The following is a 27952-nucleotide window of genomic DNA, read 5'->3' on the forward strand; positions in this document are numbered from 1 at the left end:
AATAAAGACGAGAAGCGCGTTAAATGGACCGCAATAAATTATTTATCATATGTTGTTGACTGAGTGAATGATATGATTTGGGACACCTGGTCAAACAATAGTTCAATTAACTTTACGAGACGCCCTTGGGTTTTTCTCCTGAAATCAGCTGAAGCTCGGGGTAAATGAAGTTTGGTGGGTAAGTGAATTGTGTCGGAATGCCTTGTTAGTAAATGACAAAGCAGCGTCAATGATTTGTCAATCATTGAAGACTGACATGTTGTGTGTGAGAGCCACAGAAAGGGCGCGCAACATGGAAACTGTCAGTGCCCGAACGCCCCGTTACCGCAATATTTTAATTGCAAATTTAATCAGATGTATAAATTGTAGAGCAATGTCAGAGACTCTTTTAGGTGTCTTAAACTCCACGAAGATTGTCGAAAAACACACCGGTTCGACGTATTTTTTTAATGGGTATTTACAGGGAATTTCTTCCCTCTTTTTTTACGATAAAAAATTAGATTAACGCAGAAACATGAAAAAAATCGCAACTACATATAGGGTTTTTCTAGAAATGTTTATGCCTATGAAAATGGCACCTCAGCATTCATCATTCGTTAAACTAAGACGGCCGCAACGCTCAATTGCAGGATTGTCGGAGCGAGAGAGAGGCCCCACAATGTGGCGGCTGTCAGTACCTGGAAGCAACGTTGTCAAATTGACTTATAGAAATTTTTAAGCTTAACAAACGCAACGATTCGATTGGACTGTTTGTGGGTATTCATATAGAGAAGTTTTTTTTTTTTTCACTTCTTCGTTTACGATGTAGATAAATCCCATATTTGCAGGCACATGCAAACAATCAAGATTTTATTATTAAACGAGCGAAACATTCATTTCCAGAAGCTATCCGTCGATCTGTCGGTTCGATAACGCGCGGTACTACCTGTTTCAACCATTGTTTGCGAAACTAAGAGTTCTTATCTCCGCAATGCGTTTCAATTGTTCCCCAGACAACCCCGTTCCGCTAGATTAAACTATAGACCACTTAGCCAACAGCCCATCATCATTTTTTCCTCTTTTCAACATCTCGACGGTGCCAACGAGCTGTAAGTACCAGTGTTATCGAGCATTACAGGAATTTATTGAAAAGGCTTTTATTTATAGAGTTCGCGTGCGCAATTTTTGACCTTCAATATTGTGGATATTCGGCCTTTTAAACGAACAAATTGCCCTGGCATTCAGACTGGAAAAAACTATGTAACTCCCGGGCTAATAACGACGGTTTATCTCATACATACGCGTTTGCAACCATTACGAGGTCGTTTCAATACTTAGGACATCCAAGCGTCCATTTTAAGAACTTCTGTTTGTTATTAACAAAACTTGATCAGTTTGGCACTATTGCACTCGACCGACGAGAGCCGCCAAGTTGCGTCCTCTCCGTCGCACTCAAACATCCGTTCGCCATGACAGCCATGCCGCTTTGACAAACGGCTAACGCCATGTTGCCATTCAGCGAAGAGCTTCAGCGAGGAATATCTCTAGGGAAAAATCCATACGTTTTTTTTTTAATATATTTTTAATTTCAAATCGTATAAATCATAGGAAATATCGGCGGACTGTAGTGTTTCGCAACACGTAACTTTGTTGAAACCGTGTCCAGCCGCGATATTTTCAATTCAGACATGTGCCATAATACACGTAGAGGGCATTGCAGTTCAGGAAACAAGAAAATTTATATTGGAAATAAATTATGAATGTTTTACGCTTGGAAATTTATTGAGTTAATGTTAGTGAGGAAAGTTTCACGGCACAGGTGCTGCCACATGAAAGGCGACTTTTTAAAAACTTTTTAACCCGCTAATGATTTAGTTCTGCGTGAATTATGTATTTGTGGCCGGCTTATATAAGATTTCGAGAAGTCGGAAAAATAAATCACGCCCGAATCCCGGTTATTTACTCGACGACAATTAAAATTGCTTAAGTCAATGTCAGAAGCCATGCACGTCCCAAACCTATTGTTATCTACGGGCAATAAATCACCTGAGAATTAGATTTAAATAAGTCAGAAACGCGGCTGTTGACAAAATTTTTCATCATTGTTTGCGTTTTCCTCGATTTTATTGCCCGGACGGGACCGTCTCTCGCAGTGAATTATTGAGGTTGAAATACGACTCAAAAATAACTTCTCGAACGCCCCTTCTCAATTTGAGTTAAATTTACTGCCGAGATGCCATTACAATGAAATAATCCCACGCCTACGCCGCAGACCCAGAGGGGTCCGGAGTAGTCTTAAAAGCCTCTCAAAACGGTTAATATTAACTGAAATGTGGCGGCACTTGACGGGGACCCTCACTATTAAATATGTTTTCGCAAAAGGAACGTTAGGCAAATATATTCGGTGGCAGTAACGACGAGGCACTCGATTTTGCCTCTAAAACGGATGGACATCTAAAACAATTTGTCTTCATAGCATTTCTTCTAATTATATGAAGTTTTAACGGAACCAACAATTTGTCCTGCAAATGGCAACGCGGCGTTAGTTATTTGTCAAACCGTCATGGCCGCCTTCCTCGAGGACCTGTAAGTGCGAGAGACAAAATATAAATGACAAGCGCTCGCGGCCAGTTACCACGTCGCCAAACTGACAAATTTTTCCCTAAGGATTACCCATTTTGTTTATACAGGGTCCATTGCAATATTTCTCTAATTTCAGATGTAAAAAAGTCCGTCTTTAACGGAGAGTTAGCCGCGTGACTGCCGTGCCAACGCAGCATAAAAGCTTAAATAAATTACATATTAACCGCGTCAGTTTGAATCGAGACAGGAGAAATGAGATTTATGGCAAAACTGCCTTATTGGTGTATTATATTCGCGCTTTGGGTGTGATATCTGTATTAAAGATGAGTGACGGCCGCATCGTAGAGCAATCTGATGTGTATTACAGATAAGCATGGGATTGAATTCACCGAGTTTTGCGTATAACGAGAGAGGCTCTTTGACCTGTAACTGTTGCGGTTTTACGGATTCCTGCATATTGGGGTGAAGCTGATGATAACAGACACTTAGTCAGGACGTGCAACCAGGTGGTCTTACGATTTAGTCGATTCGCTTAACTTGTCTTCATTTTCTTTTCGGATGTAGGGTCGATTGGGGGAAATACCTACGTGGGGTAAAGTCACGCAACGATCGTTTAAACATACCATCACGGATTGAAGAACCAGCCGCCAGGTGGCGGGTCGGTTTTCGTGAAAATAATTTGTTTACAAAAAGTAAAAATGCTCGGCATGTGGCGAGCCGAAAAAATGAGGTAAACATCTTGTTGGTAATTTCGATGTAGCGCTTGTAACATTTCGCCTCGTGATTTCACGAAGCACGCCAGAAAGAACTTGATACAGGGTGTCCGCGCGGAAAGGCCCACCCCCTCTGACTTTTTAATATATTGAAATAAAACAAAATTCTTCAACAAATGGTGCTCGAAAGTTCGTGTAGTTTTCCAAGATTGTCAGCAGTTTTATATAGGACGTTTAGCAAACGGGTGCCAACGCAATGCTGCATTTTTGCAACAATTAAGCGCAACTTTTTTACACGTTAAAATTCTGCGTTTTATTACCAAACGCCCCTACCCGTTTACCTAATTCTGCATCTCAAACTATTCCCGAGATTTCGTTAAAAAACTGAAAAAAAAAAGGTTTTTGACACCCCGCATCTCGAACACGGTGCGTTTGCGGACCCACGTCAATGGGAACTTTTCTTCTTATCGCGAGCCGAAAAATCACGCCCTGGATTTTCTGACATACTTTTTGGAACGCCCTATATGGGTCATACCTCAAGTCTTATAATTATTATCCCTATAATTATAACGAGAAGAAGGGTATCAAATACAATAGATCACATCACTCGAAGTGAGGTGATAACAAAATGCCTACAAAACGTGGAAAGAAGATATCCATTATGTGTCGGACATGGTGGAAGGAACTTTGAACGCCTGTAAAATAATAACAAAATCGAAAGAATAAGTTTATTCAGCCTTATTGTCATTTTATTCAATTTTAATTTAAGTTATTAATGTTACTTATACTCCTGTTGGGCTGAAAAGTAAACGTTTAGAAAATAAGAAAAATAAAAGAAACCTCTTGAAGTATTTTTCTCATGTCTCAGGTAAACTGACAAAATTTGACATCTTTCTTCTTCAGCACATACCATTTGCCATTGAAAATACTAACTATAAACGCACTGAACTATTTAACTGAATTTTGAGATAATCCATAACAATGACAAAACAAATGACTACTACTAATGACATCACCAGCCATATTGTTTTCAAAGCTAACTAAGATGTACATATTTGCAGAACAGCGCCATCCAACTACGTGGCACGGAAGTAAATTTTCGTAAATATCAAAAAAATTTATATGATTTGAGGTATGCCATATATACATAGCGTTGAATCCGTAATAAAACGCAGAATTTGAATATATAAAAAAAGGTAATGCTTAATTGTTCACGAAATGCAATGTTTGGCTGGCACACGTTTATTAAACATCCTGTATAAAACTGTTGACGATCCCTGGAGAGCCACATGAACTTTCAGGTACTTTTTATTAGACATCTTTTTCCTATTTCGATATATTAAAAAGTTAAAGGGGGGGTGGGACTTTTCGCGCGGACACCCCGTACATTTCATCACCACCAAATACACCTGCGTCTAAAAATGCATCGAATGACATGTGTTATGTAATGCGGCGTTTTCTGATGAACCTTCGGCCTATTCAAATGGTGAAGTTAACAGACGCAACTTTCCGTACTGAAATAACTTCAATCCTCATTTACCCCGAGGACCGATACCCAGCAACCTTAAAAATTCGACGTTTGGCTGAGATTTTCGGTGATTAAATTGTGATAATTACATCATTTTTCAATCCAGGAGACGTTAACTAGAGGAAACTGGCATTGATTTTTACAAAACGTCATATGTCCAAGGGTAACTGCTACTCTCCGAAAATGTTTAGATGAAGATTTCCCTGGAAGATGGATTGGCAGAACAGGTTCGGTGGAGCGGCCCGCGAGATCCCCGGGCCTTAATCCCATGGATTTTTGTTATGGAGACATTTGAATGAGTCTATGACACACGATCTGATTCCTCCGAGGAGTTATGCACTCGAATGGTCGAAGAGTGCAGGTGAACGACTTCAAAAACGTTGGATAAAGTGCGATGACGTTTTGAAAATCAGCTGTACATGTGCGTGGAAGTCACTTTGGGTCTCTCTCAATTTTCTTTACTATCATACGTTCATCTAACTTCTTTCCCTTCGCTCTTCTTGGAAAATTGGAAATGTTGCCTTCGTTTTTCAATTTATTTCTAATGTACTGGGTAGCAGAATGTGTTTTATTAGTTAATTGACCTGTTTTTCTTCAGTTACAGCGTTTCGGCGCCATATTAACAATGGACTCTTCTGAACCACAACCTCGTCGCTTTCGTTTGGGCATTTCGCACGAAACTGACGGAAACACGAAAGGAATCGACAGCGTGCGATAAAATATTACTCACCTGTGCGGTATGAAAAAAAAGTTGTTTACGTTAGATTAGCTATTGTAATAATTGAAAATGTTGTATGGAAACGAGGTATTTTTGTTAAATTTACCGATCGGTTTTGTCACTTGTCCTTTGAAAGCTTTGTTCATAAGTACGCATACTCAAAACGCATTTGTTGTTAATGATAAAAAAAAAAAAAAGTAAAATTAACAATTTTTGACGGGGAAAACCGGGCGTGTCCTTTAACGAATCCATGTGTACGAACGAGATCGTTAGATCCTGTATATTTTTGCTGGTGCCCGAATGCTTTTTGGACGGACGTTTTCGACGCTCGGTCAAAACTGTATTGCTACAAGGACACTTAGTGCAATTCGAAATATTGGACTGGGCTGAAATTTTGCTTACAGAACCGATCATTGCGAAATCCATACTTGTCCAGAAGGACCTGCGGACCTGCGGTTCGACCAGCACAACATCCAAACCTGATAACCGCACGTTTTAATAAATATGTACTATTAATTAATAAAAAAAAAAAATTTTTAAATCACCAACGCCTCTCAAACTGCTTCTCCGCGCTCAACAATAACTCACAAACACTGAATAATTCATCACCAAAACTCGCAGTTATCATGATCTATGGTGAGCTGCGGGTGAATACCAAATCGGCCCGTTCATCTCTCGACGACGATCGCTTTAATTAATGTTTAATAATTACACGAACGGCACTTTGAATGTGAATTTCAGGATGTTTGCGTTTTGCTGCATCACCAATTCGAAATTTAAACCTGAAATAGGCGCCATAAATTACCTATCCTGAGGCCCTGTGGTCGCACTGACCACACCTGACCGACATACAAATGGTAAAATTTCAGTGAAATTCGCATTAATGGATAGTCATTAGGGTGTGTGTCATGGTCCAAGCCTATAAACGCCTTATGACTATTTCATTCAGTTTTTTGCCTGTATTGTAGTCAATTTCCTTGACGTTTGGTTAAATCGCTCCGTTAGTTGCGAATTCCTATTAAAACATTATTTATCTTCATAATTACCCTTTGCAACTGAATCAGGTTTTTATGGATGCAAATTACAATGATAGACGCAGAAGCAGGCTGGAACGGCGCCATGTCTCGTTTCTTTCATTCAATCAAAATAACTGAGTGTTGTATAGAGAAAAAATCGCCGATACAACTATTCAGTCGTGTAATGTCCAACGAACGGTCAAAGAACGTTTGAGGTGATGAATATTAATTGATGGATTAATTGGGAAAGATCCGAGCAGTGCGCAATTCCACCCCAACTGGTCGAAAACTCAAAGGCCTAACGGACGATCCCTCTCGAACTGGTGATCCCGCTCAAACGCAATTAGAGCGGAGCTGTCTCCTGAGATTCCCTGACGAAAAATACAGTGTGTTTTCTCATTTCCGTCATTAAGCCAAGACGGTGCCACATCATTCTATTCATGAGGTGTTTGGAAAAAAAGTGCGTCTCGCTGAACTATTGCTGGTGGGTGGGAAGGCCAAGATCATCGAAACACAGATCTCGTTACGGAGATAATCAAGAACAGAGTATTTTTGTATGCAAATGCGGCTCTAAAAGAATGTTGATAGTGTTGCTGTAGAGTGCCTTTTTCCTGTGTTAGAATTCGTACGCCGTAATGTAACAGGCGGTTCACACCTCCTTCAATGTTCCCTTTGTGCTCCGTCCTGATTATGAATCTTGTACGAGATGTGCCCCTTTCGGTTGCATCACAATGTCATTGTGGGCAAAATACGATATATTATCTAATGGGCGTGGAAAACAAACATTCTTACACTGAACGACCATCAGGTAGCCCCTGGGCGCCCGTTTCGCTTCGCATCTATACTTACAACTTCATTCCTCTCTTCCTGTAACGCGTGATTTACAGTCGACACGTTCAATTGCGCAATAATTCCTGTATTCTCGCAGTTCGATATTAATTTATGGCCCCACAATGGAGCATATGCAATTAGTTTAATGGATCGTAATGCTCCCCTCATCGTTCAAGTAATAATCATTATTATTACGCTAAGCAAATTTGCGGCACTGATTCGAGCGTATGATAGATTAAAGAGGTTATTGATGGGTTTGTTTCGATACAGTGTCAATGGCCATTGGATGGCAACACGGGAGAAAAATTACCACGAGAATGGGTCATTTGCCAATATGGGGGACTCGGTTTGTAGATGCATAGATCTTGCAGACCACTGAGACTGTTTAGTTTACGTCTCAATAAATCAGGTTGCTCAGTTATTTTCTGGAAGTTAGAACGGGGACAGAACATTGAGAGGGCTTAAAATGAGGGGCCACTTGACGCATTACCATTAATACCTTATTTATATGCTGAGAAATGGAAACGTTCTGGGAATGTTTGGAGTCGTGAATTTTGACTGGAAATTTCTCCATTTGCGAGATCGTGCAAGGATTGAAGGCGCAGATTGAAGCAGTGCGGAAACGCTTCCGAACGAAAATGTTTTTAACATTAGGGGAAAAAGCAAAAATCAAATGTACATTTGGGTCACACAATGACATCGGTCGGTATATAAATTCTTGAGTATCTATTCGGGTAACTGGTATTCCCTTTAAAAGTTTCGAATAGTGTCTATTTTCCACAGAAACATACAAACCTTAAAACCCTACAGATTTTACCATTTCCCCAAAACACGTTGACTTAAGTTGGATTAATAATTTTACTAGCGTAAACGAAAAGTTGACGGAAGACCAATCTCACAATCATGACATCCATATAACATACCATATGGAAGCTTAACTATACGTTAGGGCTTACGTTAAAGACATTGTTTACTATTAAAAATCGATTTCTCCTCACACGACCCGCGTATCTTTCGTACATCTTACTCATCAATTAGTCATATCTTCTTTCCATACACTAATTCATCCACTTGACGATGAAAAGAAAGTTAATCGCGAAAATACATCATTTACGACCCTTACAGAAAGCAAAATTATTATTTACCTACGCGTACCAACCTTTACAGCGCAAGGTCAAATCAGTTTTTTATTTTAAAAGGCCATAAAATGGAAATTAGTACGCAATTTTATTGGACATCAGTACTCAATAAAGTCTGAGCACACATACAATACAAATATTGGTGAATGTATCAATATTTTATGATCCATTTGAGGGTTTCACTGTCCTAAATATGGCGATATGGCAAAAATAAATTAAAAAATATAGAATGAAATTCGAAAGGTAGTTATGCTCATGTAAACTCTGCGGAAATATACAGCGATAATCGACACCAACTTCCTCCACCATTGTGTCAAGATACTTGGGAAAAAGGTTTATTATGTAATCTACTCTTTACGTAAATAAATACAACAATGTATAACAACTCTGCAGTCACCATCGGATCCAGAAAAATAAGCTAAATGATAGTGAAATGACCTCAACTGTCAAATTAGGTGAGAAATGCTTCTCAAATGGCCAAAACACATAACGACCTTTAAGGAGATTTTTTCTCTCGCAGATCTCTTCCTAGGCCGTTGACTGAAACAGCCTTCTCTTAATAAATTTATGCGCCAACTTCCCTTTAGAACATATTCACGCCCTCATCCTTAATTGCAATTTAACCCCTTGCAATATGATGATCAGTAGGTACTCACCTTACAATATCCGTCTATGCACACCCCTCTCGTACCCTTGGGGGCTGATTTTCCGGTCGAGGTGACGGGCCGATAACAAGGGGTCCCGTCAATCACGGTTTTGTTAAATGTAGCGTAGAACCTCATTCCCACTGGTCGACAATTCAGGGCGCACTCTGTCTCACCTAATTAAACAAATAGTGCGAAATTAATTAAGAATAGACTTAAAGTTAAGAAAATGTAAAAATAAATCATGAAAGTGAATGGGAAAAACTATACATAATACCTGACTTACAGGAAGTTACGATTACGATCCGTTTAACGGCACTTAATTAAAAGTGAAAGAAAGTGTGATGGATGATTGAAATATAGATGTGATATGAAAGATTTTTTCCTATCCGTTTTCCCGAGATTTTTCAATTTTAAGTTTTAAAATTAACAAAGCATTTCAAATTTTGAGATTATGTTTAACAGGTTTTTTTAACTTTGTACAGTTCTTTATCAGTTGGGTGAGGTTTGCACTGTCTACGTGTTATCCAACTAATCGATCTCGCTCCAATTTTATTAGGTCGAGTCTCAATACTATAAATCGATTTTTTATATTAGACATTTCATATAAATTTCCAAAAACTTGACAATCCTGAGACCGAAGATTGAACATATTCCAAGAAAGCAACAAGTTTTTCTTCATTAGCAATTCATCGCGTACTACCTCCTTACAGACAAATTAAACTGCATAATAATTCACAAAACAATTTACAGCTTCGCTAATGAACTAATCTACACTTACCCCGATAGTACGGTTCCCAATGGTAGGTGGTACCTTTGAAGGGCCGGTTGTTGAAAGCGGCACATTGTTCGTATCGGAAATCTCGATTGCTCGGGCAATCCTGCGATCCGTAATGAAGTTAATGAATAGTCGGATTAATCAATTTGAATAGGAGAAACATTTGTTATCGTGCTCCAAACGTCCGATTCAATTAACCCATCACGGGCGGTTCTAATGAAACCAGACGCGCATTTTCTGAATATAAAGTTTACGTTTGTGAGTCGTAAATGTGAGTTCATTATTTTATGGGGATATTGGGCTTTAATGGGCCGAAATATCTTTCAGTAAACTTGAGAAACGTGTATTTATCTGTGCCCACGCATCAGAAGAAGAGATAAATATGTTTCTTTTTTACTTAGAGGGCTCATTTTTTTGATTTAGTTTTAATCCAGACAATTTTAATCCTTACCTCTGTATTACACAAATGTATTCGTTTGTACAAGCCCACGCATTCATTAGTGGGTTTCCAGTCTTGTCGTCTTCGACGCAGTCTCTTCACGAACCTGCAATAAATTAAATAAAATAATCTCTTAAATTATACCATGACTTTAAGATTTTTCAATACCTCACGTGCACCGTAAACCCCGATTTACTTAACATCATTTTAAAGAGAAATCTTATGGCCGCAGCGAGATTCGGGGATAATAAAGCTGTCTTCGTATGCATGAGAGCGGCAAACAAAAGCTTTTATCTGTTCACTAGTGCAACAGTGATAAATAACTCAAATTTTGTAGTCACTGAGCAAATAACAAATTGATACACACGTGAGGAATTGCCCCCGGGGAAGCGGTCCTGCTGAGGCCCTTCCAAACGATCTCGCTCGTAAATAACGACTTGAAGGTACAAAGTAATTTCGGGGGTGCTGATGTTAGTTTAATTAACTTTTTGATTGATCGTTTCGTTTGGAAGCTTTGTTCGTCTAAACTATAGACAGAAATTTTTTCCAAAACATTTATGGCTTCAAAATTTCCCTTCAACTGCCCATTAACTCTCGAACAACTTCAGAGGAGATCAAACGATAGTTTTCCTTTCAATGGCGTTTTAATGGTAATTACGTCCCAAGCAATGGAATTTTTCTCAATATGTGGCGACTAAAGCTGGCATTCGCACCCAAACAATTCGAAGATCGTAATTACTCGAACCGTCCAATGAACTATTTGAATTATATTCTCAAAAATGCGCATTATATTCTCAACGATGCGTTCGAAAATCCTTAAGCACGGGGGATCAAGGGTAAGTGAGCTTAGGTTCCAAGCAAATTTATGTGGGCGAGGATTTGCTTATGCAGTGTTCAATACCAGTGTTCTGCGATCAATCGCTGGGGTATCACAATGTTTTTTGAAACTCGCCATTTTTCTGAAATTGCCTAATTCGAAAAATTTCAAGCTGTTTTTTAGTTCTTAAATTGGTTCAGTACGCCTCTGTTTTGCTATGGCTCCAGTATAATTTTCCATCATTACACATACTGCAGTCAAAAGCTTAAATACTGCTCATAAAACCTCAGATACCGCTTTGCGGGAGACCTAGTTGAAAGCGCATTCCAATAGATGGCGCTGACGCGTCTTAACTTCGGCTGACAGTTTTTAATTTTAAGTTTGATCGTTATCCGACAGACAGAGCTTCATTCGCATCTGCACGCATACGTCAAAAAATTGATTGTGCCAAGTTTATATGTCAAAATAATCAGGTAATTCTCAAAGCATGCAACTGGACAATGCCGGTGCATTTGGAGCTTCATGTCACGTGATCAAACATCAATAAAAATTATCTACACGTGTACCCATTACAGAAGGTTTTTACGCGCCATACGTGTGCTAAAAAATTCCAATCTTAATCAGTCATAACTTTTATAATTAAGGGGCGCACCTTTGGTATGTGATCAGGATGAAAATGGAGGTCCGGCCTTTTCCTTGTTGCCGGCAAAATAGCCAAAAACCGATCCTTCGTTTAGCTCCATAATGCGTGTAATCAATCAAGTTTGATGAAATCTGAGAAATAATTGATAAGCAATAACGCGCGATTCTAGCGCAGAATGTAGCGGAAACCACAGCCTCTCACACCCAACAGAACCCAGTTGGTTGCACCGGAACAATGGGTACTAAATCAGCACTGTCAGGGCCCTCTTATTCCATTTAAATTGCACTGTGTCATCGCTAAAAACGGCCCTAATAGGGCGAAGCGGAAATTCCCGGTGGATCTAGATCTTAGGTTTTCTGCAACGTATTATTTGCTCAGATCCATCGTGTGTGCGGCGATGGTTTAATGTGCATGTGCGGAGATAGAAAAAACTATAAATCACGGACATACAAGTTATTACACTGCGTCTAAATAGGTAATTATCAGGTAGAATGCGTTTGGTTGTTGAAGTCTAAATCTGATTACTGGGCAGAAACTGCGACTAGCTGGAAATGGGGTCTTCAACCTAAATCATCTAGTCAAGTGGTTTGGTATTTTTACGCAATTCTTAACTGCGGAAATTTCAAGAGGAAATGGCCACTAAAGTACGAAAATGAGTCCGTCAGTAATGCATAAGGTCAAGAGTTGAAAAATGAGTTTGTCCGCAGCTCTTAAAGAGTTGTCTTACGTCATACGATGTTTGTAAACGCACGACAGCGCCTATTCACGTTTGTCGTGCAACAAATGCTAGCGAGCGTGAATGATGAGTTCATCATTTCATTGTTGTTTATTGTTATTGATACTTCAATCCATGCTTAATTCGCCTTAATGTACGTGTGTAGAAATAACAGATTGACTCCTTCATTTATGGTTCGATTCGCTATCGGCATCTGCGTTGTGCTGTCGTTATTTATTCGGTTTGGTCATGTCGTTTTATTTATTTTCGTCAACACGGACCAAAAATCGAAGTAAAATGGTCACCCATGCGCCGACGTGTCAAAGTTACAATCTCCTACGAGTACGATCTTTCCTGCACAACGCTCATTGGCATCAAAAGAACATCAATCACGAATGAACATTTTTAGTCGCTTTCTATCATACGATGTGAGTGGGAGACGGAATATCTCGTTGGGATACAGTTGGAGGAATTTATTATAGCCAAGACCATTCACAGACCTCATAACGAGCCCCGTCATTTAAAAACAATTAAAAATTATTGCGGCGCCGCAAGAAGACTTTCACGAAAAATATAGCTTTGGCGGAAACGCAGCTACTCACCTGGAATCTGCTGGTCTGGTAATGCAGTGCCGCACTTGCTGAGTAATTCCTCCTCCGCAGGTCCTGGAGCAGCCGCTCCAAGGCGCCCAATTGGACCACTCGCCCACCAACTTGGGTTTTTTCTCCACGCTGTTCTGGTAAAGATCGTGCACCTAATAATGACAATACTTAAGTCAAAACGTTTAATTAATAGACGTTTCGTACGGCATTGCGGGAAATGTTTTATCTGCCGCGAGCAATTATGAAAAATATTAAATGTGTCGTTTACGTAACTTATTATCGCTAAACTTTATTCTCTACGAATTGCCGAGATATCGGCGTTTTTGGAAATTTTCAGGCACGCGCTGTTTTGCACAAATCCGTTACCACTGACATGGTCGATTCGACGTTTAGGTTCGATTCAATGGTATCTATTGCCGAATCTCCGTCCCATTCTCAGTGTTGAGAATTTTCGTTTTTATGAAATTTACTATATTTAATGTAAATGTACCAGAAGAGCCGTAATTGACGGTACAAAACGAGCGTTCTACGTGGACGCCATTTTTCTGCAAGTGTCACGTCCAATTATTCCTTAACGTTTATTTATTCCTCTCTGCTTAATTAACGTTTGCCGTTTATTATTCCTGCGATTTTTCCATACATTTTTCTGGCTCGATGTACGCATGCACGCGGCTCACGTTTTAGTTTGATGATGAATAGAAAACGACTTGGGCAGTAATAACGATTCATCGCACAAAGGGTCCATTATTTATGCCTAACGAGTTCAGAACAAACTGTATTAGCTGTCATAACATACCCGGTAACGGCGTTTTTCTTTTTGTAGTGTAGAGATCCCGCGACGTCAGGTATACAGGGTGCCCCAGAAAGACTGATACAACTGGACGTATCGTGTTGGCGGGTAAAAGAATAGAGCGATTCAGCTTGAAATTCCCCAGAAAAATTTGCACGTTTTCGTTCTACAGGGTTCGAAAACAAATGTTCAAGGTCCCGGTGCTGCTGAGAGATACTTGCAACTTCGTTCCAATAGTAAACATTTCGATCATAGAATGACTTTCAGACGACTCCGACGACATTAGTGAAACGTTTCGTTCAAAAGTGAAAGATTGGAAAATTTCATCGTGGATGAAGAGGAAATCCTCATCCGGATGCTGCGGATCCGGGAATTAGCGTGGGACGTGCGTATCTTTAAAGCGCCGAGAGTCGGAAATCATCAATTTTTAGACTTCCGCGGAAGGAGAAGCCTTTTCCGTACCAATTTCCTTCTGTGCGAAAATTACTCTTGATTTCTTCAATTTGCTGCCCCATAAGCAACCCTGCGACCCTTCATTTTGCAGTAGAATATTGTTCCTCAGCGATTAAGCGAAAGCTATAAATAGAGACATATACTGCGTGACATAGAAAAAAAACACCCCGTAAAAACGGTTTTATTTAAATAGTTTTTAGTACGTACGTTTCTTACGCTAAAACAAATACTGCATTAAAAAATTTAACAAATTTAATTGTTAAAAACAAAGAAAACTTGTCATTCCTCCGCGGTGTCTTAAAAATTCCAGTAAACATCTAAGCATGGACCTAACAAGGTGATCTCCTTTGGGGATCTCATTCCAGGCTAACTGGACAGCACGGCATAGCGCCGCTAGGGTTAGTGAGGGATGGGGTAAGTTATGCAACCTTCTACCTGCCACATCCCATACACATTCAATCGGTGAGAGGTCTAGAAATGAAGGTGACCAAGGTAGCAAATTTATTGCATTTAATTGAAAGAAGTCCGTAGTCGCTCTCGCCACATGTGATCGTGCAGTCTTGCTGGAAAACTTGATCAAGAAGAATTTTCAGATCGAATCCCATTGGGCCTTTCATATTCGGCAAACTACTGACCAGCCAGCGTGCCGGACGAGACAGACCCATCTCTTAGGGCCATAATTCGAAGGCGGCGATCTTGGCGTTCTGTAGTTTTTCGGGCTCGTCCAGTACTTCTCCTTCTGCCTGTTTGCCTTTCTTGAAACTATGCCTGACAATATCTCACTATGGTGTTTATCCTGAGGTTTAGTCTACTGGCGATTTCCCTAAGTGACCGATCGGCCTCTCGTAGATCCACTACTCGACCTTTCTCAAATTCGCTCGATTAATGGAAATTACGCTGCGTTCTGCGTCTGGGCATGTTTGAGTAATCTAAAAGTACTTTCTAATCACGCTATACGTCAACAAATGATATTTTGCAGTTATATTGTTGATTTTTTATTGCATTTTTTATAGTGAAAAAACCTAAAATTCCTGATAACCCGTAGATACGTTGATGAATATGGAGGAAAATTTAATCGTATTTTGTGTTCCCATATACAAACATGCCCACCGAAAATCATTTAAATAAAACCCTTTTTAGGGGTTGTCCTTGTTTTCCACGTCGCGCAATATATTCAGTTGGAAAACGGTCATTTTTCCAACGCGGAAAGTTCCCACCTCATGGGAGAACACCTCCTTTCACCATAATTTTTCAATTAGCTTGTGATGTGGAATTTTGGGATGGCTTCAACTTCCGGCAAAACTGATAGGCAAACGATCCTTGATTTTCTCGAGAAACGAATTTGTCCCGGTTCTGCGGGACGTTCCCCTGGCCCCTAAGCGCTGTTGTTAATTGCCCTACACACGCGAGGAAATTCCTCAACGTGTATTTCCAACATGGACGGATCGAATGAGATAGCGAACATCTGTGGCCGCCACGAACTTCCGACTTAAATCCGTAGGATTATTAGAAAAACGGGGGATTCGCATCCAAGTCAGGTTTAGGTGAATCGCTCTCTTTTTTGTCAGCTTCTAGCATCCACTGCCCATTTCTACTGTTATTTCTGAATCACCCTGTATCCAGCGGACAAGTATTCCTTCCCGGTCTAAGTCCAGTCCTGACTTGAGGCCCAATCCTCCAGGAAACACTTTTCGTTTATTGACACATCACTAACATGTATTACAACTGCCATTAACCTACTCGGCACCCGCAGAGGGGGGCTTCTTTAACAACAAACAGCTGAAACCTAAATCCGATTATCGAGAGATACCACAAATTCCCCGGAAGCGATAGCAACTTTGCACATCGTTATTGCCTTTTTTTATTGGAAATAGGCTGCCGCCATTGATTTCCAAATTTAATAAACTGAGTGGATAAATAAACCTTTCCGCACTAGCGATGGCGCTAGGCTGACGTAAATGGTGGCAAAATACGAGGTCTTGAGTACATAAGCCGTTCCCGCACTTGAGCAATGTACGATTATCTTATTAATCGACTGATCGTGTCGATAAACCCAAAGTACGGGTTTTTGTTTTATCTCTAGAAGGGGATTATTCAAAGTTCGAGAGGGATTTGCGTCAATTTGTCTGAGGAAAAATCGAGTAATTGGATTAAGGCATTGTGATGCAAAGGTTATCCCTATGGCAATCAATGGCAAATAGGCCATTGGCCAACATCCATGTGAGATTCTATATACGGCGCAGCGTTTCAAACGCGACTAAATTCCTAATTTTCCGCGCAGTTGACTCCGGTAATTCGACAATGAGTTGCATCATCGGCAAAGAGGATCGCCTTGTATGCGTATATGCTTTTGACTCCGGTAAATGATAAATGATTCTATAAGTTTCTTTGTTTCTAGCCGCATTAATATTCTACGCAAGACGGCAATGTTCACCTGTACCGCCATGCCGTGAATGCGTCGAAGACGCATCAAACATTTTGGAAAAATGCCGTAGATGCTGAGTAATGAGTGATGATAATTATCATTTAAAGTTTGAAATAAGTCCCAGTTCTCACAGAACAACACCTTTTCGCAGGTTCGCAAGGAACGTGTCTTGGAACGTGGCTGAAAACATGTTTCAAACATAAGACATTCGCGACGGGCATGCGTAGTGACGTGCACAACACAGATACGCAAGGCGTCCCGGTCAAAGCTGTGATCGGAGATTGCTCAAAAACGGTCCGTTGTATGAAAAAAAGTTTCAAACAAATGTGGTCCGGTGCGGAGAGAGACGTGCCATGAAGATGGCGACTTTTAGCCGAAACGTTGTTTTAAGGTGATTTCAAGGGTAACTTTTTTCCAAGCGCCCCCCCCCCCCCCAAGGTATTTTTTTTACAGATCTTTGGAGACCTTCAAAGAATCAATACCTTTTATTTAAACAATTTTTTATTAGACGTTTTGCTGCAAAGTTATCTTTGATCTTTGTCCAGTTTGTGAGATAATCGAAATTATTGCATTTTATTTCTATAAAAAGTTTTGCAATGCATACTCTGTTTAAAACTCATAAAAATCCCCCTATCTAATTTAAAAAAAAAATAATAAAAAAATAATAATTTCTATGGAAAAAAAATATATACTTTTTTCAAAATCAATTTAAAATTCCGATTTAAGGAACGAACGTTCAAAGATGATCGAAATCAAACCTTCAAAAGAACATCCCTCCCGTTCCAAATACCTCTCGACTCTCACTCGAAAAGAACTGTTTGCTCTGTGCAACGTCTCCGCTTTTATCAATCGACACGCATTCTCCATTCTCGTTTTCATGTCGTCTGCAGCTGTTCTGCATAAGCTTTGCCCTTGAAATAACCCCAGAGGGAAAAATCTGGTGAGGTCGTATCAGGCGACCTAGGAGGTCAGCTCTCTGGACCGGCCCGTCTAATCCATCGATGTGGATATGTTTCATCCAGACCCTCACAATCCATTCTAGAAATATGCAATGCCGTCGTGTTCGACTTCTCTAAGCTAGTTTGGGTTTACAGCACTCCAAAAATGCATTATGGCGAGTCACTGCGTCATGGCGGAGACAAAACGTTGGAGAAGAAATTTGCATTTTGATTTAATTGCTGCCAAAAATTGAGTCGGTTTTCCAAATCAGTTTCGTGGAGTTCCTGATGGAAAGGAATGCGCTGAGGACAAAAATCAGAGATAACTCTGCGGGAAAACGTCTAGTAGAAAAATTGTCCCATTAAAAGATGTTTATCTTTTGAAGATCTACAAGGATCTATAAAAAAAATACAGGATTATCGTTTGAAGAAAAAAATGCCCTTGAAATGACGCTTTGATTAAAAGTCACTAACTTCATTACGTTCCCTCCTCTTTACCGCGCTACTTTTACTTGAAACTTTTTTCCATACGATGTACCGTTTTTAAGTGATCTCCAATCACAGCTTTAAATGAGACACCCTGTACACAGGGTCCCACAACAGCTCGTCAGACTTCCTTAGCTTCTATACCGATGAAGTTTTAAAAAACATTCGGCTACAGAATTACACAACACGAAAAAAACGTATTTCCAGATATTATTTTTCAATGTGCAGGGTGGCCCCAGAAAGTGTGACGACGTACAACTTAGTTATTTTAAATTGAACCCCCCAATTTTTTTTTGTTATTTTAGGATTTCTCGTTAAATTTTAAAGCTACTTTAGGCAAGGTGTCCTATCTCTAAAATTTACCGTTTCCGAATTATGCAGGACATTTTGAAAATTTTGAGAGCTGGAAGGTTGCACAGAAATCGGTACTGTGCGCCAGCCACTGTGAATGTCAGAATCAGTCTTTTGGAGCTCAAAAAGCACTTAATAAGCTACGTCTTGGCGTGTTTTAATTTTAAAATGAAGGTCCTCCGCTGCTGCCGAAATAGGCCTCCGAAGTCGCACGACTTTAACCCTTAATAACTTTTTTTATTTCAAATGGAATGCTCCAATTTTCTCGACGGCATCGTGTTCAAAATTAAAAATCTAGATCTATTTGTTAACATTATGTTATCCTTAAACTTAGCTATTTCTCAGTTCGCGGCAATGGGCCCTTTTTGGCCTTTAAATGTTTCGAGAGTCGTGAGAAATATTAAAATGACGAAATTTTTATTTTTATTTTTTGGAATTAATGGAATTTCGAAATAATAAAATATTATGGAAATATTTATTTCTGCATAGAGGAACAACATCCTCTTTCCTGATTCTATCAATTTTTTAAATAAAAAAGTACAAAAATAATAATTACTTAATTTTGTATTCACATTACCCTTCCCAATCTATCGATTTTCAGTCGTATTATCCGACATGGACAACTTATAAGGAAAAATGTGGAGGAACGCCAATGCGCTGAAGTCAAACATTCTGCGCCTGAAAATTTAAGGGCAAATTTTCAAACATGGACAAATTACTTGTTAAAACATCCAAGCACTTTTGGCTGTTAAGATGACCCTCAAAGAAATAACGGTCCACCACATAATGTCCAAGAGTTCCTCCCTCCCATTTGTTGACCAACGGTGTTGGTAATTAATTTGTCGCATTATTCTACGATTCTTCGTAGAATAACGATGAAAGTTATGCTTGTTAATATAACTATTGTTGTCAAGCTTAGCTTCATCCGAAAATAAAACGTTCATGAAAAAAAAGGATTTTTCCTTAAATGCAATTTTGCCCAGATACAAAATTCGGTCCTGCGCAGAAAGTCATTTTCATTCAGTGCCTGATGTAACTGAATGTGATATGCATGGAAATGATGTTCTTTTAATATTCCCTGCACTGACCTCTCACTCATTTCAATTGCTTTTGAATTAAAACAAATAATTTGTGAAAAAGTTAACAGGAAAGAGGAGGAAGGACAATTGAGAACCGCGTAGTATATACCTATTGCAGTGTATCCTGTGCCTATATGGTGTACATACACATATAGTAAACGCTTAAAGTTGGGAAAAATATTTAAGAGAGCTTTTTCCCGAGAAATATGGAGAATTCATAAAATTATTTTTATTTAAAAAAATCAATTACGTATCATAATTTTCGGGTAAAAGGTTCAAGGCGCAGCAATTGGGACGCCATTGGTGAAATTGAAAATGTTGCTTTCCCCTTAAAAGACGCGTTTCTACACCTATTTTCCCCTCCCCAAGTTTCATTAAAATATTTAAGACCGGAACGAACTTATTAGGAAAACAATAAGAATTTTTTTATCACCATATGATTCAGACAGGAAGCGAAAACCAACCCATGTTTGTATAATTTTTTTTAATCATCCACAGATGCGCACCCCGAATTTTTGACGTTCTACCATGAAACACCCTGTAGAATGCGAAAGCTTTAAGAACACCACTATGCCATCGTTTTACAAGACCCACACTAATTAGCTTAATGAAAGTATTACGACATTCTGGTGTTCTTCTTGAAGCCTTCGGACCCCACTTCAATCTTTCATTTGGCTTTTCAGATGCAGAGCAGATTCGCTTACGAAATGGGATAAATATAATTTTACCTTTGGGGAGCACTTGTAGGGAGTGCGGTAAAAAGGCTCCATACCTTACTTTTGCGGATATTTGACCGGTAAATTACCGGTCAATTTTAAGAAGTGCAATCATATTCAATTAATCAAGGTCTTCGTCCGTTTCGAACATGTACGTTACATCACCGTTTTAGCATTTGGTGCCTGTTACCCTCAAAAAAGGGTCGCCCCGTATATAATAAAACTTTCACTCCTTTTCCTTGTAAAAACTCGTTGCGCGTTTCTTTCAATCGCTGCAATCGCCACGGCCCAATAACAGATCAACGTTATTATTCGTTTAAGTATTACACTTCAAAGATATCGATAATAAATTGGCTGATAATTGGCTCTTAGCCGAAGCACGCCTATGTGCGTTAGCCCTCGGTTTTTGGTACTTGAGAATTTTGCAAAACTTCCTAAACTCTCTCTTGGCCGAGTGGTTCTCGTGTTGACATGCATTTCATTAACCGAGTTCTTTGCTTTTCCAAAGCTCATTGAGGTGCATTACTTACAGCGAAGTAAATTAGTTCTTAAGCTCTTCGTGCGTCTGCCGTTCTGAAATCCACTGCAAACATAACGATCCTGGCTTTAAGCTACATTAATGGGATCGTTCCATAACTAATAAATATCGCGGACTGTTATGACCATTCTCAATTTACCCGCACGTCCCATTGGTTTTAGAGACGTCACAATTGGTAAGTAGGATTTTTTTCCACCAATGAAATTCCTCGTTAAGAATCCCACACTTCCCGTGTCACTCTACATGTTGCAAATACGCAGGACCGTTTTAAGATTGATTTCGAGCCGAGTCGAAAATAGATCAATATGCGATCTATTCGAGGCCTTGACACGAGATTTTTGCTTGCACATACCAACAATTAAATTCGCGTACCTCGGTGATGGGGTCGATGGCCTTGGGGTTAAGGACCCTTAATCCGGAATATTGAATGTTTGCGAATTAAATTGATGTTTATGCGCGTGTTTATGAAATAGTATCAACAACAACGATTACGAAGTGCAACAATTTGAGCGTTAATCGGAACTAATTCAACTTAGTCTCGCCTATTAAAAAAAAGCATAAATTCTAGGAAACTAAGCCTCATGTGTGAGGTCTGGTTAATTTCATCAACACTCATCATCGTTAATATGATTTATAATTTGAATTCAGTATGGTCATGTTAACTAATACTTGTGCTTTTGGTTATGTGATACTGTTTTCGGTCAAGCCGTTTTCCGTTATTAATTGCCTCCAATTAAACGTGCATTTGCCTCGTTTTGTGTTTATGTGCCCATTTGTTCTCGCTTCTTCTTCTTCTTCCATCTTAAGGTGATGTTGCCGGGATTTTTATTATCGTGATTATGCTGTTTGTCTTTAATTATCCCTCGCAGGAAATTGCGGTGGTCACACTAAAAACATACAATGTGAATTACTGACGCAGTTTTCGCATCGTAAATCAACATCAAGAATCCATAAATCCTCTCTGAAGGCACCGATGCAAAATATACACAGATCAAAGGCAATGACAGCAATATTCTCGTGCATAACTTCACAAGTACGCACGAGTGTTACACCGGCGGAGTTCTACATGTGCCCAACATGTATTTTTCGGTCGTACCTTGGTAGGATACTTCCCAGATTTCTTATCCTTCCGCTGCCCATCTCCCACCGCCTTTTCGGCCACACACATGTTGACCAGTGCGACGAACGTCGTAGCCCTGCAACAAAGATAAGATTATTGTTTCCTGTTAACGAAACGTCGATGTAAATCTTGAAATTTACACCCACCACCGGATCGATATAGGGGATATTCGATACCTCCAATTAAAAAATAATACAATATGCAACATTAGAAACGCTCAATTAAATATGTTGTACCGAATTAGTCCTCTAACATATTTATGTGTTCGATATTGGTTAACTGTACTAAAATGATTGATCGTTCGCACCATTAGGAAAGAAACTTCTGAAATAATTAATCTGAGCTTGATAGGTCCAGGACGTTCACAGGGGCGTACGGGGGCGAAAAAACTACGCTCTACTGATAGTTTTAACGTGCGACGCCACTGGGAAAATTCCCCATTTTCTACAGTATTCATGAACATCATCATGTCGATTGATTAGAAAGAATTTCTAAGGAAAGTTGCCGTTAAAGACTTAAATCCGACACCGTGGTCGTCAGCCTAAAAGAAGCAGTGGCTGATCAAGATTGATCATTCCCAATAAGCAGATGACTTGTTCGAATTCATCTTCCGCGTAAAAGACAAAGCAGCCAGTTTACGGTAAGTGGTAAGCACATGCATATGGAAAACACTTGATTAGGATGGTTTATCTCCGGCAAGGAACGTGGACGTTTGACCGATCAATCATGGGTGTTGGGACAACGGCCTGTGTAAAGCCTAGGCAGGAAAATTATTCGCCAGTGTTTATGGAAATGAGGCATATATCAGTGCTTTTGCCGGTGTTTCAGATTTAAATGTTTGAAACATAACAAAATATAGGCAAAGCTCCAGTGTCAGTCGGTTTCGCAATAATTGCGTATTTCAATTTGTGAAGATCATCCTAAATTCTAGCACAGTTCCAAATATCTCGGGTATGTGTAGAGTAACTGAGAAACGTCAAATACGAAAGATACGACGACTTTTATCTGCTTTTGAAAGGCTTTACATCAAACGTGAAGTGGCAACTCTTGATATGAAGTTTAGTAGATCTGATAGAATCTTGGTCAGTTATGTTATACCGGATGTTTCAAAAAGTGAGTGCCAAACTTGAGAAGATTATAGAGGACATTACCATAGAAAATGTTTGCATATAAACTCCTAATCGAAAATGAATCGTTCTGGAATTGGAGAAATCTTTGTCCAACAATATGTTTTCACGTTGACACTAAAAGACGTCGATATTCAAATTATTTTGATTTAAGACAACACTAAAATAACACATGTATAATAATTGTTCAAAATGGCCGCCCCTAATCTCGTCACTTACATTCATCCGATGAATCATGGAATCCCGCATCGTGTGTAGCATATCGCGGGCTTGCTGCACGAAAAGACAGGGTGCCATCGCTCCCCCTAACAGTTCCTCGTGGGGGTCATCGAGGTTTCATGGACCAAAATGCAACTCCAGAGGGAAAAATACAACGAGTTCAAATCGGACTATTTTTAATTTAGAATCAAAATTTTGTCGCAAAATGCGAAACACCAAATTTTGCGCGTTCATGGACAAAATCATTTTTTTGCTGACATCGTGTTAGGACTTGAAATTGGTAAAAATCGTATCCGGAGAGATAAACAAATTTCTTTATTTCAAACAATTTTTTGTATCGTCTTCATTAAAAATTATTTCAATATTGTTGTCTTTTACTGTCAACAAGAAAATATCACGTTTTTTAATGAAAATTGCTCCCGAGCCAAAAACGCCTTATTTTCGACTAAGGGTTTTTAAGTGAAAATTTTCTGCTGTAATGTCCTCTATAATCTCAAGTTTGGCACCACCTTTTCGAAATAGCCTGTAGAGCGATTCAAAGGACCGTAAAATCTTATAAATGCAACGTCTATCAATTAATTAAGGTTCACAATATATATCAGCCCTTACTGGCCGTCGACATGGAACATTTTTACATGATATTGAAAATATTATTCGAAGTAATAAAGAGAAAATCTAAAATTTGGTTCTATTGTGTTTTCTGTGAAGCACCCTGTGCATTATTTACATAAATTACTTAACTATATTTATATAAAAAAATTTGAGTGACAGAGAGCCTGTTCCAAAAAAAATAATGCAATTTGTCCAAACCCTCACAAAATGACAGAAAAACTTACAATCACTAGGTGGCGCTATTGAAGGAGCAAGGAATATTGAACTTTATTAATTTTCGAATAATTTTCTCAATACGAGTTCACAAGATTATTGCATATGTTCAGTATTCGGTTATTAGTTCACTAATATTCGATATTACACAATAATAATCGTCAGAAAGAATAAAATAAACCCACCAGGACTTGGTGACGCTGTTTCTTTCGTCTTATGCGAAGCAAACAATTAAAATTAATTTCGTATTATAAAAACTTAAAACTTACCCGAATCGTAAAATCCAAATTCACGGTATTCGTTGTGACATTTAATCGGTTTATCACCACATGTTATTTTAATGAACATGATGTTTATTATATTTACATTAAAATTAAAATTTTTCAACTAAAACACAGACGCCGAACTTCGGAAAACCTCGACAGTCAATATTTATACGATAAACTCAAGATCCACGGACAACTAGACTGAACCATCGTTAGTGTTATGCAACCTCGAATACACGAGGAAATTCAATATTCTTGTTCTTGCTATTATTACAATTATCATTTCGGATTTTGGGAATAAACTCTCACAAATACGAGAATAATAAAATCTTTAATGTTCTTGAGGACAAATTCGTTTGGATCTTAAGGCTACATTTATCCTATTCCCGTGATTCCAAAACAGTGCGGAACCGAATAGTGGGTGCCGGTTTACGTATTTTGGTGCTCAGTCCTCATTTTCATCTGTTTTCGTATAATTAGTGCCTCACTTGGAAAATACTGCCATCTACTTGAATTTGGAATAAATGTTTGTTTTATCTGTTTTAGATAAAAATATTGAAAACACATTAAGGACCCCCAAAAAATAACCCCAGATATGTCGCTGGTATCCCTAGATGCGCACACCCTGTTCCTCCAGACACACGCTCGAAATTACTCCGCCACATCCAGGCGAAAAAGCGACAATATACGCATTGTAACCCCGAACACTCATCGTCCAGAGCACGAACCCGACGAAGAACTTCTAGATAAACTAGAGAGATACGACAACTTCTACGACACCACCAAAAGCTTGCTGGTTTTGTTCCAGATCATGGGCGTCATGCCTATAGAGAGACGAAAAGGAAAAACTGTATTCAGGCAAACTAATTTCCCGTTATTTGTTACGTCATTTAAATCGTATATCATTCATCAGATGGTTCTCCGCGGTAACCGGCTGGGCCTATTTCGTCTACATCGTAGAAACCATCTTCGTGAGTATCATTTTCAGGGAGCGCCTCCTGCTGATCCTGCAACCGGGCAAGCGTTTTGACGAATACATCTATGGGGTAATTTTCATCAGTATCCTCATTCCCCATTTCCTGCTGCCGATCGGAGCTTGGAGGAACGGTAACGAGGTGGCCAAATTCAAAAACATGTGGACCAAGTTTCAGCTGAAGTACTACAAAATGACTGGCACTCCCATAATCTTCCACAACCTCACCCTCATCACGTATTCCCTCTGCGTATTGTCGTGGGTCGTGGGAATTCTGATCATGCTGGCTCAATTCTACCTGCAGCCGGACATGCTGTTGTGGCACACTTTCGGCTACTACCACATCCTGGCCATGCTGAACTGTCTTTGCTCATTGTGGTTCGTCAATTGCACCGCCAAGGGTAGAGTTGCAGGGTGGATTGCTGAGAATTTGTCCGCGGCCTTGCACACCAAAGAATCGGCTAAGAAGTTGGCCGAGTACCGGGAGCTTTGGGTGGATTTATCGCACATGATGCAGCAGCTCGGTAAGTATTTTTTATTTTCTTTTATTGCGAAGAGAATGATATAAAGATGAATAATACAGGGAAGGCATACAGTGGCATGTACGCCTTGTACTGTCTGCTGGTCCTGCTCACGACCATAGTAGCGACTTACGGGTGTCTAACAGAGATACTCGATCACGGTCTGTCATTCAAGGAAGCGGGGCTGTTTCTTATTGCCTTTTACTGCGTGACTTTGCTGTGTATCATTTGCAACGAGGCGCACGCGGCCTCCAGGAAAATGGGGCCCGAATTCAGGTGCTCACGGTTTTGCTTTAAATGTTCACTCGAGAATGCATCGTTCAAAAACTTGTAGGGAACGATTGCTCCATGTCAATCTGGCAACTGTGGATCAAAGAACCGTTCAGGAGGTTCATATGTTCCTCACCGCTCTTGAAAAGAACCCGCCGATTATGAACCTTAACGGGTATGCCAACATCAACAGGAAATTGATTTCTTCGGTAAGTACCTTCTGAAAAAATGTTCAAAGGTGATGATGAATTGTTGGGAGAAGTACTGACGCAAAGCCTCAAAATGAAGCGATTTTTAAACCACTGTGCTATCGCTAAAGGAGCACACTGTAGGGAGTGTGCGATTTATATAAATTTTATTGCAATTTGGTCGTGTCGTTTAAGAAACAATTTTTCGAAATATCCCACGCGCTTTAACCATTTCTTTAGAGTTCTGACATATTTAATCGGTTAATGGAGGAATCTTCAAATTTACTCCTCGCCTTCGCCATTCCATCATTCTATCTAATTTAACAAAAGTTTTCGAAAATTCTAAGAATGCCAAGCAAACTCCACACACAACTAAGTTGTGTAAAGGGGCCTCTCGAGAATCCCCAGAGAAATTGGAGACTTTCACGATTTCTTGTTGGTTCCTCAACCTTCTAGGTCCTGAAAGATCACACAAAGGATTATTGCAGTTAGCCTCCTCTTTTTAACTAAACAAATGGGCTTTTTCCAAAAACGTTGAGTTGAGTCTATATGCAGAGTTCTAAGGAGGGTGGAAACCAACCATGCGTGTTCTCATTTATCAAATTAATATCATAGTAATTATCGTTATCGCCAATATCTTTTGACAATTTATTAACTTGAAAAGCGGGTACTGCCCGTTTCATGTTGCGGGCTCACCCACATGTACGTTATTAAATCGATACAGAGCGCCAGTATCAAAATCTCCACAAACAATAAAGTTTGCTACTTGACTGACAATATCCATCACCTAAATAGCCATTTAAACTCAATAATATTTCTTCTGCCATATCGGAACCCAATGAATGAACCATGAGTACCCCAGAAGCATGAATTATGTAACCGCCTTTATTTACTACAAAACCATTTAATTTGCATTACAAAGATATTCCATGAGTTGACGGTAACCTAGGAACCTAGACAAAGACCTTATTAAATAGTTTGCCCTTATTTGTATGCGAAATTGGCCCACTGTGCGGTGGTCGTGACGGGAAGCGCAACTCGGTAGCACCGACGACCACCTGGGAGGGCAGAAATCTCGATTTCCACATTAAAAACTAATCGAGAACCAACATGCGAAACCTTTTAATTTAAGCGTCACGATGGTAGCAATTACTTCTATTGCGTGTAGAGAACCACGAAGGGCGCATGAGAGGATTAATTTACTTTGCAAAGGTCATGCACGTACAGACTGTGATGACATCACGATTAGATTTTCGTTTTTCCTTTGTAGACGGTGACTTCGGCAGCCACTTATCTGGTGATGCTGATGCAGTTTCGGCTTACGCTAATGAGGAATGCAGCCATAACGGCAAAGAAAAATGGCACCGTCCTGCCCCATCAGAACACTACGACCTTTGGCTAAAAATCACACAAGATTGACTAGATTTACGACGTAAATGTGCGTGTATTTTTTCGATGAATAAAGAGAAATTCGGTGAGTTATTTTCTTTGTTGTTCAAGTCCCATGATGTCCCGGGTCTAA

At 39.5% G+C, this 27952-nt stretch overlaps 2 protein-coding genes across 10 annotated transcripts in view; one reads left to right on the forward strand and one right to left on the reverse strand.

Moving 5' to 3' along the window:
• Window positions 1–27952, reverse strand: part of loh (lonely heart) — a 51645-nt gene that overhangs the window by 17535 nt on the left and 6158 nt on the right. For 2 of the 4 annotated variants that reach the window (XM_066283155.1, XM_066283134.1), the window contains exons 1-6: window positions 22188–22264; window positions 22018–22117; window positions 13146–13297; window positions 10381–10474; window positions 9933–10032; window positions 9164–9327 (exon numbers count right to left, since the gene is read on the reverse strand). In XM_066283155.1, coding sequence (XP_066139252.1) covers window positions 9164–9327; window positions 9933–10032; window positions 10381–10474; window positions 13146–13297; window positions 22018–22117; window positions 22188–22249 — 672 coding nt within the window. In that variant the 5' untranslated portion in view covers window positions 22250–22264. Of the gene's footprint in view, window positions 1–9163; window positions 9328–9932; window positions 10033–10380; window positions 10475–13145; window positions 13298–22017; window positions 22118–22187; window positions 22265–27952 lie in introns of those variants that run through there. The other 2 variants (XM_066283141.1, XM_066283146.1) reach the window with 1 other exon arrangement.
• LOC136339775 (gustatory and odorant receptor 22-like) lies at window positions 934–27908 on the forward strand. 6 transcript variants are annotated; one of them, XM_066283289.1, is made up of 6 exons: window positions 934–1088; window positions 25025–25336; window positions 25392–25975; window positions 26035–26248; window positions 26307–26451; window positions 27701–27908. In XM_066283289.1, the coding sequence occupies exons 2-6, from the start codon at window positions 25074–25076 to the stop codon at window positions 27830–27832; spliced, it is 1338 nt and encodes a 445-aa protein (XP_066139386.1). In that variant the 5' UTR covers window positions 934–1088; window positions 25025–25073; the 3' UTR covers window positions 27833–27908. The 6 variants fall into 6 exon arrangements, with proteins under 6 accessions (XP_066139386.1, XP_066139370.1, XP_066139378.1 ...); XM_066283273.1 differs by lacking the exon at window positions 934–1088 and adding an exon at window positions 12222–12303; XM_066283281.1 differs by lacking the exon at window positions 934–1088 and adding an exon at window positions 20572–21096.

Source organism: Euwallacea fornicatus, chromosome 1, assembly GCF_040115645.1.
Source record: "Euwallacea fornicatus isolate EFF26 chromosome 1, ASM4011564v1, whole genome shotgun sequence".
NCBI lineage: Eukaryota > Metazoa > Arthropoda > Insecta > Coleoptera > Curculionidae > Euwallacea > Euwallacea fornicatus.

Coding starts and splice junctions, on each gene's coding strand:
- LOC136339775 (XM_066283289.1), top strand. CDS start 25,074: ATGTCGCTGGTATCCCTAGATGCGCACACCCTGTTCCTCCAGACACAC. Junction 25,337..25,391: donor AAAGGAAAAACTGTATTCAG/GCAAACTAATTT, acceptor ATCATTCATCAG/ATGGTTCTCCGCGGTAACCG. Junction 26,249..26,306: donor AAAATGGGGCCCGAATTCAG/GTGCTCACGGTT, acceptor AAAAACTTGTAG/GGAACGATTGCTCCATGTCA.